This window comes from Mchenga conophoros, linkage group LG1 (genome assembly GCF_057382185.1).
Source record: "Mchenga conophoros isolate Kocher_MC1m ecotype Shallow Benthic linkage group LG1, M_conophoros_male_GT1.1, whole genome shotgun sequence".
Lineage (NCBI taxonomy): Eukaryota > Metazoa > Chordata > Actinopteri > Cichliformes > Cichlidae > Mchenga > Mchenga conophoros.
Genome location: NC_140526.1, coordinates 3,963,451 through 3,979,332, shown reverse-complemented (window position 1 = coordinate 3,979,332; position 15,882 = coordinate 3,963,451). Strand labels below are relative to the sequence as shown.

Genomic DNA, 15,882 nt, shown 5'->3' with positions numbered 1-15,882 from the left:
AAAAAATAAAAGAGTTAAAAAGGAAGCAGTGATCAGAAAATAGAGGTCTGACCAGATCTAAATATACAGGAATAAAAAAAACGTACCTGGAAGCTTATAAAGCATACAGGCTCGGATTGTGAAAACTTTGAACGACTTGTTTAAAGTCTAAAGAAGAAAGGCTGGACATGTGTGTCCAGGTGTTTCTCACCTTGCACTTGCTGAACATGTTTTTCTTCTTGAAGGAGAACAGGATGATGTCTCTGTAGTCGGCCGGGTGCTTGACGGAGATGTCCTCGGCTTTGTACTGGAGCACTCGAGACGTTTTGTTGATGATCCAGTACGGACTGAAGAGCGACAGCAGCAGGCGGCTCGCCGTCCTCGTCGCATGGACGTTAATGTCCACAGTCATGTTTATGTCCGAGTCGCAGGTGAGACATATGACCAGGAACTCGGGCATTTCCTTTTCAATCCGAATGTGTCCGTGCCAGTCGCGTCCTTGATACCTCATCAGCACCAGCGACACGATCTCGCCTGAGACACGAGCGTTCAGGAGGTCTGACGTGCTGCCTTCACGGAGCTCGCAGCTGTCTACTGAGCTCTGGGGATGCAACACATCAGGTCCGATCAGGTTATTTTAGATCAGGTTAGTTTTCATTGGCTTATAAAATAATAAAAAACATTTCTAACAAACAGATGTGAATATCTGCAAAGACTCTTTATTATTGCATTGCTAAACCTTGATGGAGCTGTTAGGGTTACCTCCATCATGTAGCGAATGGTGTATGGCAGCAGGTTGCGTAGGGTAGCCATAGGATGGAGATGGATGACATAGGCGGGGTCCCAGTCCTCCTCTCCACAGCTGGTGATGTGTCGCAGGTCATCGGGGACGGCCAAAGTGCTGACCATGAGTGGCAGCAGGCTGCTTTCGGATGCGGGACACTGAAGCATCGACCCCACCTCTGAGCTACAGTGCACCTGCTCCTTCCAGGATATGCAGGTGGAAGATGGCGCGTACTGACCTGTCAGCTCTCCTGCTGGCTGCAAAAACAGCTGAGATCTGGAGGAAAGAGGAAGTAAAGACTCTCACCACCTCCGGAAGTTATGACGAGGCACCTGGAGCTGCTCAGATCCACAGGAACTCACAACAGCACCCAGAGAGTTTCAGGGACAAGATTGCACTTAAAGTGTCACAAATTCAGTTTGGAAAAAAGGATCTGCAACCAGAAGCTCGCCCATGTTGGCAAACCCTAAATTTGTAGATGTTCAGAGCAGCAGAGGATGTCTTTTATTGAGACAATCATCAAATCCACAAAGACTATGACTATACTAACAAACAGTCTCTCGAACACCTGAAGAAGGTGGTGTGATTCTACCTGTAAGTTTCTAAGGTGACATGAAACTCCGTCTTGGGTTCGGCCTGTCCAATAACCTGCAGAGCTCTGGTTTGTGGAGAGTACTTGAGGATGGTGAATGGCACTGAGAAGTGATTCTTTATCTAAAAACACAAACAAAAGTTGCCTCTAAATAAACCTGTCCTGCTTTTCTAATCACAATATCGGCTTTATTTAGAGCGTCTGTGGTTCAGACCTGCAGCGGCGAGCGAACCGTGATGACCTTGTTGCCTTCGTTGGCGTCAATCTGCAACAGCACAGATATGGCCTCCTGCAGATTCGGGCCGCGGATGTTGTAGAGGCGTCGACCCGGTTTGTCCACAGGGATGTTGGCGATCTCGCTGTATCCTGAGGGCACTGTATGGGGAGAGAAATAACACATCTCCAATCACAAGCTTAGCATAAGACAACGCGCAGCACCAACAGAGAACGAGTGGGAACGTCTGACCGATGGTGAGGTTGAACAGGCAGCTCTCTTGCCGCTGGAGAGCTGAAAGTTTGCCTCTGGATGTTGGTTCGAACATTGAGTGCTCCAGTTCCATGTTCTGATCCACCGGCAACTCGTGGAGCTTTCCCTGCCCCGCAGATCCCACCAGTCTCAAGTTAGCACTGTGCTCCACAATGAAGGGAATTCCCAGAGAGTTTCTAATAGTGAATGGCGACTTCTCCTTCAGAGAGTAATCAAAGGTGGAAGTCGTTCCCTCCGAGAACGCCTGATCAAAACACAGCAAAGGAAAAGGGCACTCAGTGATTCAACGAATTAACACTTTTTCAAAAAGTCAATTAGAAGTGATATTATAGCATCAGTCAGACACAAACTGAAGCTGTTCTGTACCTTGGCGAGGTTTTGGAAAACGTTGAGGCAGCACTTGGAGATGGTGACATTCATGGTGTCTTTGGAGCAGATGTTAACGACAGTGCGAGGTTCAGGAAGGAATATGAAGTCATCTCCGTGAACAGGGCTTTTGTCATGGATTGGGTTGTTCTTCATCTGCAGGAGCAAAAACAGCATCACTAAGTTCATCAGCCTCATTCCACCTTTAAATGGCAGATTACAGACGTGCCGTTAAACTCTTACACCTGTAATATTAAGGTCGGTCTATTCCAAGAAAAAAAAAAAAGAAAAGAAAAAGAAAGGGTTGGGGGGGGGGGGGGGGGGGGTTGGAAATGAGCCACTTGGATGTTTTATATGAGGAACACAAAGATGTCTTTGACATAAAACTATTCACAGACAAAACACTTCAGGGAATTGCTTTGCTGTGGGACATTCACTGGAGTGGGACATTGTGTAGCTGTCATAATAATCACACAAAGTTCATTAAGAGCAAGCTTCGCTGCTAGCAGCTTTACCTCGAACTCCAGGTTCCACCTTCGTCTGCCGCCGTCGACTCGTTCCAGCAGAGGCTCCCACACCGCGTGGGTCTCATTAAAGTAATTCACCTGGGAACAGATGACACACTTGGTTTTTTTTCACTGAGCACAGCAGCTGCGATAACTCAGCTGTCAGAGAGATTTTTGTCTTTCTGGAATATATCAGCCTATCCCTTCCAGTGGCGTCAACACCTTCGGTGGTAGGATGAACACATGAATAATGTTCTTAAATACTCCTCAGCTAAAACTAAAGTTAGGAAAAAAAAAACAAACTAAAGTTAGGAGCCTTGAATATATGACACGAGTTTCAGGATCAGGTCTGAATCCAGGTTGAGTTCTTACTTCAAGCGTCATATCAGCTCTCAGCTGTGGCAGCGAAGACCAGTTTTTGGCTGAACCATTGAAGGAGGACTCGGCCAGCAGCAGAGGGACTGTTCGATGACCCAAACCGGACTCCAGAGTCACCTGTACAACCTGAGGGCCAACAACAGCTCGTCAAAAAGAAGCAAACCTTCTTTAAAGTTTTACAATGAATGTTCTGCGAGGACGCTGTGGTACCTTGACTTCGACGCCAAAGCTCTCCCCTTCATTTCGTCCGTCCGGTTCTCTGAAGCTCTCGGTGACCTCGGTGGCCTGGTCCACTCCCAGGAACCAGTAGTTACAGTTGTAGATGTTCATGACCGACCACAGGTCACTGACATCGGGCTTCGATGCCTCGCACTGTTGATCCTTCTGCTTTGCCGTCATGGCGGCTGTTATCGTTGTCACTGTGTTGAGGATGAACGGTGAAATCTGCAGATGAAAGACACACTGGTGATGAGTTCACTGACAGTCGGGAAATCACCGCGAGTCCAGAGAAGCAACACAGAGTCTCCAACATCTGTCAGTGTGATTTCTAAATCCATAAATAAATACCTTAATTATGATTTCCTCCACTGTCACGGAGCCCCTCAGTGGCTGATTGGGGTGAGCTTTGGTTTCCAAGGTGACCGAACAAGGTCTCAGTACCTTTTGGATAGAGCCAGACTGATACCTTTAATCACGTTTGTTCATCTCTCATTACTTACAAGACCACTAACACATCACATTTTCTTCCCCTACAGTAAGACACTTTTTCAGTTAATCTGTTACCCGACTCATATTTTTAAGGGTAATGCAGTAAAAATGGTTTTACTCCCAGTCGTTTACTACCCAAAACGCTGTGGGTTTAAATGTGTCTGACATATCAAAAAACACAAAGCAGAACTGATATAACAGTGAGTGAAAGGTTCTCTCTGAAGAATCTACAGACTGCAAAAAACAAGCACACTCTTACGGTGGTGACAGCCTTGTCCTCTTTGTTTTGGATGAAGGGGCAGGCGAGGACCTTCAGCTCCCTCAGGCTGGCTCTCATGTTCTGTGTGCCGTCCTCCTCGGCCTGTAGCGTGAAGTCGCACTGAAATGAGGCCACGAGAGCTGGGGCGTCGGCCTTCATCAGGTTGGCCACGAACACCACCTCTGGGTCCACCACCACTGCTCGAAGTCGAGTCTTCACTGTGGAGGCTGCAGAGAGAAAACAGTCTTGTGATGGTTTTTCTTTTTTTGTTTCCGTTCTCGCTTTGTGATTCTGAATGGTCGTCTTTAGCTTGACTGAGAAGCTCTGAATACTTGGAAACATCAATTTTACAGTTTTATACAGTAGATATACTCAATCCCCCCCGCCTCTCCGGTTGGGGTCTGGTGTCCCGATCTTACCAGTCTTGGGGTCGGCTCGTGGTTCAGTGGTCTGTCTCAGCTGCAGTCTGTCGCTCGGTGCAGAGGTGGCGGGCGGAGCCGAACTCTGCGGCAGAGCCTGCAGGAAGAAATCTCCGACGGCCATCAGAAACTCCACGCTTGCACAGAGATAGAGCTTCTGCAGAATGGCCACCACCTCCCGTTCTGCTGCGCTCTGCCGGTACGTCACGTCGATCGTGACCCCTGAGCTCTCTTCGTCTCTCTGCCTCACCATCCTGCAGCAAGTTAACACAATGTGTGATCACTGACCGAAAACTCTCATCTAAACCACTTTGGTAGCAAAAAACTAAATTGCTTTCCATATGGATCATATTCACTGTGCAGTGTGATCTGACTGTTTCTTCTTCTTCTCTGAAAAACAACTACAGACTATTTGATGAAGAACTCCATCAGTGATTGATCACGTCATCAACAAAACAGTCAGACAGACAGAAAGCAGAGATCATTTGACTTACCGCGAGGTGACCCTCTCCATGCCGGTCCTCAGGTCGTCCAGTGTGCAGGCAGTCAGCACCGTGCTCACCTCCATGCTGCCATTATTTAGGATCTTCCCTGAAGTTTTTAGCAAGTGTAGGGCAAATTCTCCCAGTCTGAGGTCCTGCTGGTTCTGGAGATCTGAGGACTGGGAACAGGGACAACAGTCAGGAAGAATAACTAACACTTACTTGCTTACTCCAACCACTGGACGAATAGCGTCCCCCAGATATCAGTTTCTTTTCACGTCCTTGTTGTTTCTAACTGACCTGTTTGGGGTCGAGGTACAGAACCAGACCAAGAGACTCGATGTTGAAGTTAAACTTGACAGTCTCCAAAGTTTCATCGTCCTCTTCACTGTGGCTCACAGTCATCTTTCCAGAACCACCTGAGCAATCAGGACAAAGATCACATCAACAAAACGGCAAGAAAGCTTAAAGTGGATCTATTACACTCATTAACAATATTTTTATTCTTGGACTTTCGAGCAGCCTAGCTTGATTTAGGGTTCAAAATAATCCTGGTCTATCTTATATCAGATACATGTCAGCGCTTTGAGTACTCCGGGAGAGTAGAGAAGCGCTATATAAGAATCAGTCCATTTACCATGTCATCAGTCAGACACAGAAACCAGACAAATATCAGGGTTCAACTCTGGATGAGTGAAGATCTGAACAAACTCAATCGGACCTGTCGGGGTGGCTCCAGCTGCTCGGACCTGCAGACTGGTCTCCTGCCGGGCTGCGGCGGGCTCCGGGCTTCCGGCCTCTCCCAGATTCTCCATCAGGATCCTGAGCACCACCTTCAGGTCGTCTTGACTGAGCTTCACCTGCACAGACGCATCAGTCACTACTCAGTCTGTCTACAGCTGTGACTAGAATGAGGCTACGGCTAAAGGCTGCTAGCCTAGCCTAAACCTGCGTCCTTATTGGAGGTGTCTACGCAGACTACAGACCACAACAAACAAACTGCATCCAGCTTCCAAGTAAAAGACGAGACCAGCAACAATATAACTCTACAGAGAGGCCTGTCCTCAGGGGAAACTGTACCTTTGGTGGTTTACTTGTCGACTGGTTGTAAAAACAAGAATAAAATCATTAGTGGAATTTCTGACACATTTTATTCTATTGAGGAAGATTATTACATACGTCTTAAAACACCAACCATACTGTACAGCTACTCTGTTTTTATATCGTCTTGTAATCTGGGAAAGATTTTTGGTTACAAGTTTAATAATGTAACAAGCATACATGTTAACTTCCTCTTCCTCCTACCTTCATGGGTTTCAGATCTCCATCGATCTCCACAGCAGCCATCTTCTTGTACCAGGAAGCTGCCAGGTTTCTCTTGATGTTCAGGTGCAGGTTGACCGGTTCAAGCAGCTCTCTGCTAGGTTGGTTTGAGTCAGGCTCTAAGCAGGTCCTGGGCCACAACAGGAAAGACTCAATGTGCTTACAGGAGAAACGAATCAAAGTCTGCATATAAAAACAAAAGCTTCCCCTTCAAAGCTTTCTGCTTCTGCACCTTTTTTTCAAGCATGACCACAATATCCTTGGAATTCCTGATCTGACTACTTGCACATGCAGTTTCATCCTTTTTCTCAGATTGACCAGCAAATTTCACTGTTTTAACACAAAGGAGAGGCGCCAAGATTCAGGTGGCCAGATTGGGTCTTCCTTCCTGCACGTCTGTGGAGGTTCTCAGTCATTAAAGCTCACGGTAGTCTTAGGAGCTTAAAAAGACATTGAAACCTCTCGCGTCTTATCCAAGAGGTTTCCTGCAGCTTTAAAACTTTTAAAAACTGAAGAAGCTTCTTGGTGAAACAGACTTAAAGAAGTCCAGTTGCATCTTTTTACGCTCCTGAGACTTCCTTTAAGGTCCTATTCTAAGAACATCATTACTGACATTAAGGATTTCAGTCTTCAGGTTCTTTCATTTCACTTTGTAAAATCTTAATCAACACCATTAACATTTCTGACTGTGGATCAAGTCTGTGAGGCTTTGTTTCACTGACCTGGAGAGTTTCACCTTCGTCAGCTGGACGTCCATATTGTCGATGACGGCTGGCAGCGGACATCCTGTGACATCCAGCAGAGAGAAGCTGTTCCCAACAGTAATCAGACCCAGGTCCACCTCCAGAGCGTTGTTGGAGGTGGAGGACTGTGGTATGATGATGACTGGGGCCTTAAGGTTGATGTCCATGGACAGACGGAAGCTCTTCTGGGCGAAGTCACGTACGCTGGACGCGGCCTTCTCCGCTGCCTGAGCCGTCGCGGCGCTCAGAGCTTCTTTAGCGGTCTGGAAGTTGTTGGTGAAATTCTGCAAGAAAATTTAAAAAAAAAAAAAAAAAAAAGACAGTTTTCTTCAGTCCAGTAGTGACTATTTCATGCACTCTTAGGTGTTTTAAAAACCACTGGATCCAGGTTTCTTTTTGCATTTCTTCTCATTGGCAAAAATTAAAAAGAATAAAAGAAAACTCACAACATTAATACTGAGAAAGAAAAACAAATCAAACTGGGAGGAGGGAACACAAATAACAAACCAGTGCAGGTTTAGCTGCTCGGGTCAAACTAAAAACAGTTCTACAAACTAACTTTCAATCATCACGTGTGACTCACCAGCAGGGACATGAAGAACCTGTGCAGGTAAACCACCTGGATGCAGCCCACGTTTAACTTCACTTTGCCGTCAGTTTTGGAGGTGTCGGCGTAGCCCGCGCCCTCTGTGGCGTTAGGGGTCAGACTCACGCTGAAGCTGAACACCTCGTTACCCACGATGGAGATGGCCTGAAGCATAGTCGGAGGGAAACCGTTAGCTCACACAAGAACACAAACACAAGAGGGCAGGACGATCTAAAGCAGTCCCGGGGTATCAGGGTCTGAAGACGTTATCAGTTTTGACACAATGGAGTGAAGCATTCTTATATAAGACAACTTACTGACCTTCTTGTGGAAGCTTTTGGGATCAACGTTTAGAACAATGAAGTCTCGCATGCCGCCTGATATATGAGTCTGAGGTCCTTGCATCAGCAGCGAGCCATTAATACCTGAGGTACACAGCAGGCGTGTTACATCAGGTTTGGTAGTGAAAACTCACAGAAAACAAAATTCAGCTCTGATTCAGTACCTTGGATCTTGATGTCGGCCATGTTGCACAACTGGTCGCACACTAGGACGTTGAAGGCCCCGAGATCCATGACCACCTTCAGGTCTGTGACCTGAGAGTCTACAGGTGACACCAGGGCAGCTGCAGGAGAAAAATAACACATGACGCTGAGTTTTAAGTCAGACGCACATTGTGTGTGTGGGTGTGTGTGGTACTGACTGGACTTCGCAGAAACCGTCTTATCCTCCGTCTTTGGTCGGACTTCTTTCTCTGGAGACGGAACGCCGCCGCCAGATGACAACGCCGTCGACAGGAAGTTAATGGCTGACAGCAGAGCTTCGGTGTGAAGCATGACGTCGAGTGAGGTGAAAGTCACCTACGACCCAAGAGGAAAGCTGATGCATTTTAGTGGTTCTCAAAAATGTGCAACACCTGGGATGTGTGACAGATCTTAGTCCCGTGGTGCCACGTTCATCACTGGTATTTTATTAAGTTACTTTTCCCCTGTTCTACCTCTCGTCACAAATACAGGTTTTGTTGTTAGACAGCGTAGAGAGACGTTCATAGAAAGAACAGGCTCAAATCTATCAGAACAGGATGACGTGACGTGGAGCATTTTTTGTGTCTGTGTTGTAAATTTGAGTAAAACTTGGGTGATGCAGTGTGAAAATGATTTCTAAATCAGACAAATCCACCTGGTAACACTAGATCTGTGCAAACAGGGCTAAAGCCAAGCTTGCATTTCCTTCAACACGACCATGAGATGTGCAGAGATGATGCTGTACTGATCTGCAGGTGATGAACTATGACTCACATTGATCAGCTGCTCGGTGTTTTTGTAGACGGTGGAGAAGTTTGGTCCGGCACGGTCGGCCTGATGAAACAAACAGGCTGATTAAAAACTGCTGAATCTCAAACCGTCGACCCCACACGTAGTTCTCGCCTCCACCTCCCGTGCATGAACAGGTAATCACATGGTGACCTCACCTTACAATACTCCACTTTGAGCAGTTCAGCTCCAGACTCGACTGAAGAGCTGATGAGGCACAGCGGCTCCCCACTTGAGTCTAAACCAGAAGAGACCAAAGCTGTCACATCATCAACATGTTCGACCGCACATGCACAACCAAAGAAACCAGTACAGACACACTTGTGTCAGTAAACCCTGGTGTGCTGTAACGCTCTGACCTTTGAACTCGAGGCACTTCAGGGCAATTTTTCGGATGTATGTTGCTGCACTCATGTCGTATTTTCTGACTTTTGTGTTAATGCCCATGTGGGCGACGTGAAAGACCAGGAAAGGGGACTCCTTCTGTTCCTTTGGCTTTTTCAGAGTCAGAAGCACCTTAAGAGAAGTAGCAGAAAACACATTTAGATGACAGCAGAGCGCCAACATGTTGGAGCAACAATGAATGCAAAATTTTGTATCTCTTCAGATACAGAATGATCTTTCAGACTCTCTAAAGTCTCCACAGACTGATGTTCTCTTGAAACAGAGGAAAAGTGAGTCAGACTCTGAGCTCTGGCAGATTTCGTACCTCTTCCACTTCAAAGTTGAGGAGAACGCTGATGGTGTTTTCATTCTGAATTCCATTGGTTGCGGCCACAGCACCATTAGATGCTGGTGGTAATGACACCACATCTACCAGCTGCTCTGCAAGCTCTGCTTTCTCTGTGGAAGCAAAGCGGTGATTAAAACACATTCGTGTGTGCAGTTTCAATGCCCAGAAAAAGTAAATACTGGTCTCCACCCACCACCACCTGCCCACCAGATTTGGGTCCCTGCAGCTCTGCCCTTTTGCTGAATGAACCAGACACCATTTTATTGTACAGATGAAAGAAGGCAGTACTAGATATTTGTTTAATTTGCAAGTCATAGAACATAACATGGTTAAAACTTGCTCCTGGGTTCTTCACAGTACTGGAGTAAGGATCTGGTTAAGTCCAAAGATAATCACTTCAGCTGTGTCTGAATTTACAAGCTGAAAATGACTTTTCTCCAACTTATTTCATTTCCCATCATGTGCTGTGAGAGTGAATCACCTTGGGCCACCTGTCTCTTCACATCCATGCTGTGCTCTTTGTTCCCCTCTCCAATGTTCTCTACTAGAATCTTCATCAGTACACCAAGATCTTCCTCACCCAGACTCATCTGATGGATACACAATAAAGGTTTAAGTCTCACTCTGCAGAGTCTGAATCCTGGTTCAGGAAAACAAGAGAGACCTACATTTAGGGACCGGAGCACTCCCTGGACCTGGACTCCGGGAATCTTAGAGAACCAGGAAGCTGCCAGGTTTCGGGTGACAAGCAGCTCTAAGTTGATTGGCTGAAGGATCTCGATGTCGGGCAGAGAGTCTCGCTTCAGTGTGGTTCTGAAAGCACAGTGGAATCTGTTTTTATCTGCTGGACCTTCGTCATGTTTCAGTGCAGCTAAGAGGAGAAACATTTCCCATCAACTGGTGTGTACGAAGACGCCAAGCGATGAAGAGAACTGGATGCAATCAGTGCATTGGTACCATTTCTAAGTCCCAGTGAGGTCTAAACAACCTGAGTTTAGCTGGATTTAAACCAACAAACACAATTAAGCAAAAGCAGAACTGTTTCCAGCCCTGCTCACAGTCAGTGTATTCACATTTCTTATGTTGTTACCTGGACAGTTTCAGCTGCGTCAGCTGGACATCCATCTTCTCCACCACAGCTGGCAGAGGGAAACCCTCCACCGGCTGCAGAGAGAAGCTGTTTCCCACCGTGATCAGACCCAGATCCACCACCACAGCATTACAGGAGGTGGAGGACTGGGGGATGATGATGAGTGGGGCCTTCAGCTTGATGTCCATGGACAAACGGAAACTCTTCTGGGCGAAGTCTAGAACACTCGACGCGGCCTTCTCCGCTGCCTGAGCCGTCGCGGCGCTCAGAGCTTCTTTAGCGGTCTGGAAGTTGTCGACGAACATCTGAAGAACAAAAGCAATCAGGTGTGAGATGACAGACTTGAGTAGACTTAGAGAGACGCCATGAAGGAGCAAGTCAGAGGGCCAATGTGAGGAGTTCACTGTGTGCACAGGTTCATTTCTGTTTCACAAACCTTCACAGGGATATGAACCTCATGCTGATGGCAGGCTTTAAAGTCGCTGCGCTTACACACCAGCTGGCACTTGAAATCAGGAGTTGGAACCGAGACGTGGAAACTACATTAGTTACGTTTTTTGAACATTTTTAATATCGTAAATATCGAGCTGAGTGTAGAAGTTAAAAGGTTCATATCACGACTGACGTATGAAACAAGAATGAAAGTCAAACCCGCTTTAAGGAGACGTCACACAGGCAAAGGTCATGTGACTGACGGGGGGGTGGCAGTGAGGGTGTGGGGGGGATAATGAGGGCAGCTGAGTGATTTGCATAGCACATATGGAGGACGTGAGCTCTGATTACTGTCAGATGCTGTGCATGAAAAGCATTCCTTCTTCTGTCATCTCTCCCTGTGTCCGTGCTCACTCTGCCGAACATTCAAACCAGTTGTTTTAACCATCTCCTGGTCTCAGACGGGTGGCGCTCAGGGTTTTGAGTGACTTCCTGTCTCATGTGCTTTGTTTCAGTAACAGTTTGGTGGAAACACGCTCATTGAGGATGATTCTGCTGGACTGTCGGCTATCCTACAAATTTGTAACTGCCTGGATTTCTATGTCACGCAGGTGGGGTTTACTTTTATACTGCAGAAATCAGATTGTTGACACACCCTAAAGACATCCATTAAATTGCACTGACAACGAATATAAACGCACAATATGAGAACTACACCGTACGTCTGCCCTCTTGGCCTGGTTGCTCTTGGAAAAGAGATTTTACCTGGATAAACAAAAGGGTAATGAAATAATAAAAATTAAAAGTAGCGTTTTAGAAAAATGAAAGTGAAGCAAGCCCTACAAGCCAACAGCTATTTTGCAACATTGGGTTGAGCTCAGGCTTTGTAAAAAGACTGAAATGTGTTTCCTGCTTCTTAAACATATGAATAGTTTTCCTTATTTACTTCTTTTGATATTTTAATTTATAAAAATAAACTGGTTCCAAATAGATGATGCATTATAGTCCGTTAATCATCATTCTGTTGATGAGTTGAGGACAATGTGTCATGGGAGGTCAGACGTATTCATATTTTCTAAAGTTATGAAATGAGAAATAAATACAGATGTGATGAGAAGCTGATCAAAGAAAGCATGAGCAGAGAGTATATTTAAAGTTGTCTTTTTGTCACTTCCCTTCTCCCTCAAAGTTAAACCTCGTCATATCGCGCCATTCAGATTAACCCGAGTCTACGACCAACGAGTAGAAGGTAGAGACGGGGGTTAATCCGCTCACAGAGACAGGGTCCCTCTGGGACGTTAAACCTGATGATATTTAAGCTGGTGGTGCAGCGGTGTTGTCGAGTGAAGCTAAAGCAGAAGGTTTTGTGCAGTTCAGAGGTGCATGCTGGATGCTGTACCTCGTCACCAGATGTATACTGAAAGCTAAAAGAAGCCTGCAAGAACAAAACACATCAACAAGACAAGAAAGATGAGAGACAAAGAACTGCAGAGAAAGGTCATGCAACAGGGAACAAGACATCTCTGATTTGACTCTACAGCTACAAACACATCAGAGAAGTTCAGAGTTTAAACTAAAGCTGATTCCCGACGACTGTCCTGCAGACATTACAGTGACAGCTGAAGCCAAAAGCAACTGAACATATAGAGTACAATACAGTTTCATTTCACAGTGACATGGAGCCAATTTCTGTCCATCCCTACTCACACTCACTCATTTCACAGAGGTCAACCACACGGAATGAAATTTGAAATTAACTTATCAAAAGGTTGGAATGGGTTTATAAACCACCATTAAGGAGCAGCAGCGGTTGTGTTCTGGTACGGAGGAGACTTCAAACACTTACAGAGGGACGTTTAACGGAATAATCTCACAATAAATAAAATCACTTGCATGTATATGAAAAAACTCATTGCTAATTATCTCCTGTTCTTCAGAATGAAAAGGCAAAGCAGAGAATTTTGGAAATTCTGCAAAGAGCTTGAATAGGAAACAGAAGGGTTTTTTTAGCAAGTGAAGCACATAATCCTGATACAGCCGTCTGATAGTGGCATAAACTCTCATGAATGTCTCAGTTCCTGGTAGAATTCAACAAAGGAAAAGTAATCGAGTTTAAAAGAGGCAAAAAAGTACTTTAAGCACTTTAAGTATAAGTACTTAATTGATATCCTAGAGGGCAACTCCAGGCCTCGAGGGCCGGTGTCCTGCAGGTTTTAGATCTCACCTTGGGTCAACACACCTGAATCACAGGATTAGTTCGTTACCAGGCCTCTGGAGAACTTCAAGACATGTTGAGGAGGTCATTTAGCCATTTGAATCAGCTGTGATGGATCAAGGACATCTAAAACCTGCAGGATACCGGCCACGCTGATCACAGAGTGGCTGAGTGTAGAAGGGCGGAGCCGATTAGATTTGGGCCACAGTGTGTCACAGATAATATAACATAGGTTGATTAGGAAGCATGTCAGACTGTTCACGGTATCCTGCTATGTGCTGCAGACGTCACCTGAAACTGCAGATGTGTGAGCGTGGACTGCTGGATCATAGAGGACATTGGCCACACACAGACAAGGCAAAGACTAGTTCTGTAGTTAGTGACTGTGTTAAGTTGAAGAGCACAGAAACAAAAGCAACACACTCACAACAAATGAAGGAAATTAATACTTCGATATAGGAATCTGAGAAGCCAAATGAAAGAAAGAGCCCACATCACATTTAAACACCGAAATGTGTGTTTAAAAATGAAATGTGTTCAAGACTAGAAGTGTGTGTGTGTGTGTGTGTGTGTGTGTGTGTGTGTGTGTGTGTGTGTGTCCATCACATGTGTTTGTGTATTTATACATTAACCTATAAGCACCATCACAATCAGGAGGGCAACCGTAACCAGGAGCCCAACGGCCTCCACACAGAGACAACAGTCATCTGGCCTTTTAGGGGTCGCCTGTGTGGAGGTCAGGGCTGAGTGTGAATGTGCATTTAATGTGTAGAGAAATATGACGCTCCTTACCAGCAGAGACATGAGGAACTTGTGCAGGTAGACGATATGGATGCAGCCCAGGCGCAGGGTGACCTTCCCGTCCACCTTCGACATGTCGCCGTAGCCGTCGCCCTCGGTTGCCCCGGGAAACAGAGAGAGTTTGAAGCTGAACACTTCCTCACCCACGATGGACACTGCCTGCAGGGTGAAGAAAAGACCACAGCGGCACTTTCCATGACTCGAGACAGAGTACAGAACTTATTCTAGTACTAAAAGATCCCAGCTGACTTTTTACAGAAAAACAAAGACACTTAAGTGCACACAAACTTCTAAAGTAGCTTCTTTGTCTGGACTCAAGGCAGAAAGCAGATCTGATCATATATTGTGGCACGTGTACTGTTAGCATGACAGATGCTCAGGCTTCAGACTGCTTGAAAACCTCTGCTTTAGACAGCTAATATTCACTCCTGGGTCTGTACGACATCAGTGAGAATGGATCTCTCTGTTATGGTTGTCTCAGGGAACCAGCTGTGGCTGACAGAACAGCAGCCGGATCCACATGCTGATGCTGTTAAAGCCTTCCTGCTTATGAGAGGCAGAAAGCTGGCCTTAAAGGAAGGGCAGTTAAGCAGCTTGTTATAGGCTCATAAAAGGATACAGGACTTTAAAGTGCGAGTAATAAAAAACAACCTTAGTGGATTTCAAGAATGAAAATATAGAGCTGGAAATGAGTAATCCACTTGAAATCAATGTTAAACATCCTACTTAATGATCTGAGAAGTCTGTCTTTCTACCGCCTTTAGAATAGAATACAATAGAATGCCTTTTATTGTCACTATACACATGTACAATGAGATACAGAGCATCTCCTACTCAGAGCAGACCTGTGGGAAAGCAAGGTGCACAGTTTTACAGCGCTACATAAATAGTATACAAAAATATCACATGTACAAATACACTGTGGAAACAAAGTATTCCAGCAAGTTTTCCTGCTGCGGACCTTTCTGTGGATGGTATTGGGGTTGACGTCTGTGACCACGATGTCTCGCAGCCGTGCGAACACCTCCGTCTCCTTCGGCTGCACCAACACAGACGCGTCGATTCCTGCAGAGAGGTCACATGACCACAATTTATGCTTGATCGTGTGCCGTCAGCGTGCCCGTGCTTTTATCTCTCACTTCAGCTCAAGTGTTCGCACCTTGGACTCTGATGTCAGCGATGCTACGGCGGTCATCACACACCTCCACATGGAAACAACCCAACATGGCGACCAACTTGAAATTGAATATTCCTGCATCCTTAGCTCCTTTAGATACTGCAGAGAACGAGAATCATATCCTGTCACATGAAGATCATTCAAGACACACCTGTAACCAGATGGTTAAGCCTCACCTGTCCGGCTCTTTCCAGTCTTCTCCACCTGCTTTTTGACATCTTTGTCTTTGTCTCCGCTGAACTGTGATGGCATGGCGTTGTTCAGGTAATTGATGGTTGAGAGTAGCGCTTTAGTGTGAAGGAGGAAGTCCAGAGAGGAAAACTCCACCTGAAACAGCAGTAGAGAGACACCTGAGAGGAAGCATGGCATCATGAACCGACTGACTGCGAGCCACTATTTGTTTCAGAGATAAAACATCCAGACCCACACTTTTTAAAGCGCTTCTTGGACAGGAAATAATCCCTGAATGACCAACAAATGTCGAGTCACATGTTTGTGTTGTTTGTATT

The 15,882-nt window shown here is 45.8% G+C and overlaps 1 protein-coding gene across 5 annotated transcripts in view; it reads right to left on the bottom strand.

The window, feature by feature from the left end:
* Window positions 1–15,882, bottom strand: part of vps13c (vacuolar protein sorting 13 homolog C) — a 54,502-nt gene that overhangs the window by 24,746 nt on the left and 13,874 nt on the right. For 2 of the 5 annotated variants that reach the window (XM_085287201.1, XM_085287286.1), the window contains 34 exons: window positions 15,550–15,700; window positions 15,356–15,472; window positions 15,158–15,261; window positions 14,188–14,355; window positions 12,580–12,615; window positions 10,749–11,053; window positions 10,327–10,471; window positions 10,140–10,248; window positions 9,635–9,768; window positions 9,285–9,441; window positions 9,084–9,163; window positions 8,911–8,970; window positions 8,316–8,472; window positions 8,118–8,237; window positions 7,934–8,037; window positions 7,610–7,777; window positions 7,006–7,310; window positions 6,266–6,413; window positions 6,041–6,061; window positions 5,682–5,820; window positions 5,261–5,379; window positions 4,973–5,139; window positions 4,479–4,732; window positions 4,060–4,286; window positions 3,660–3,752; window positions 3,303–3,536; window positions 3,087–3,218; window positions 2,724–2,813; window positions 2,209–2,364; window positions 1,822–2,086; window positions 1,570–1,730; window positions 1,356–1,477; window positions 742–1,039; window positions 191–580 (listed from right to left, as the gene is read on the bottom strand). In XM_085287201.1, coding sequence (XP_085143327.1) covers window positions 191–580; window positions 742–1,039; window positions 1,356–1,477; window positions 1,570–1,730; window positions 1,822–2,086; window positions 2,209–2,364; window positions 2,724–2,813; window positions 3,087–3,218; window positions 3,303–3,536; window positions 3,660–3,752; window positions 4,060–4,286; window positions 4,479–4,732; window positions 4,973–5,139; window positions 5,261–5,379; window positions 5,682–5,820; window positions 6,041–6,061; window positions 6,266–6,413; window positions 7,006–7,310; window positions 7,610–7,777; window positions 7,934–8,037; window positions 8,118–8,237; window positions 8,316–8,472; window positions 8,911–8,970; window positions 9,084–9,163; window positions 9,285–9,441; window positions 9,635–9,768; window positions 10,140–10,248; window positions 10,327–10,471; window positions 10,749–11,053; window positions 12,580–12,615; window positions 14,188–14,355; window positions 15,158–15,261; window positions 15,356–15,472; window positions 15,550–15,700 — 5,436 coding nt within the window. The remainder of the gene's footprint in view (window positions 1–190; window positions 581–741; window positions 1,040–1,355; window positions 1,478–1,569; window positions 1,731–1,821; window positions 2,087–2,208; window positions 2,365–2,723; window positions 2,814–3,086; window positions 3,219–3,302; window positions 3,537–3,659; window positions 3,753–4,059; window positions 4,287–4,478; window positions 4,733–4,972; window positions 5,140–5,260; window positions 5,380–5,681; window positions 5,821–6,040; window positions 6,062–6,265; window positions 6,414–7,005; window positions 7,311–7,609; window positions 7,778–7,933; window positions 8,038–8,117; window positions 8,238–8,315; window positions 8,473–8,910; window positions 8,971–9,083; window positions 9,164–9,284; window positions 9,442–9,634; window positions 9,769–10,139; window positions 10,249–10,326; window positions 10,472–10,748; window positions 11,054–12,579; window positions 12,616–14,187; window positions 14,356–15,157; window positions 15,262–15,355; window positions 15,473–15,549; window positions 15,701–15,882) is intronic. The other 3 variants (XM_085287460.1, XM_085287529.1, XM_085287371.1) reach the window with 2 other exon arrangements.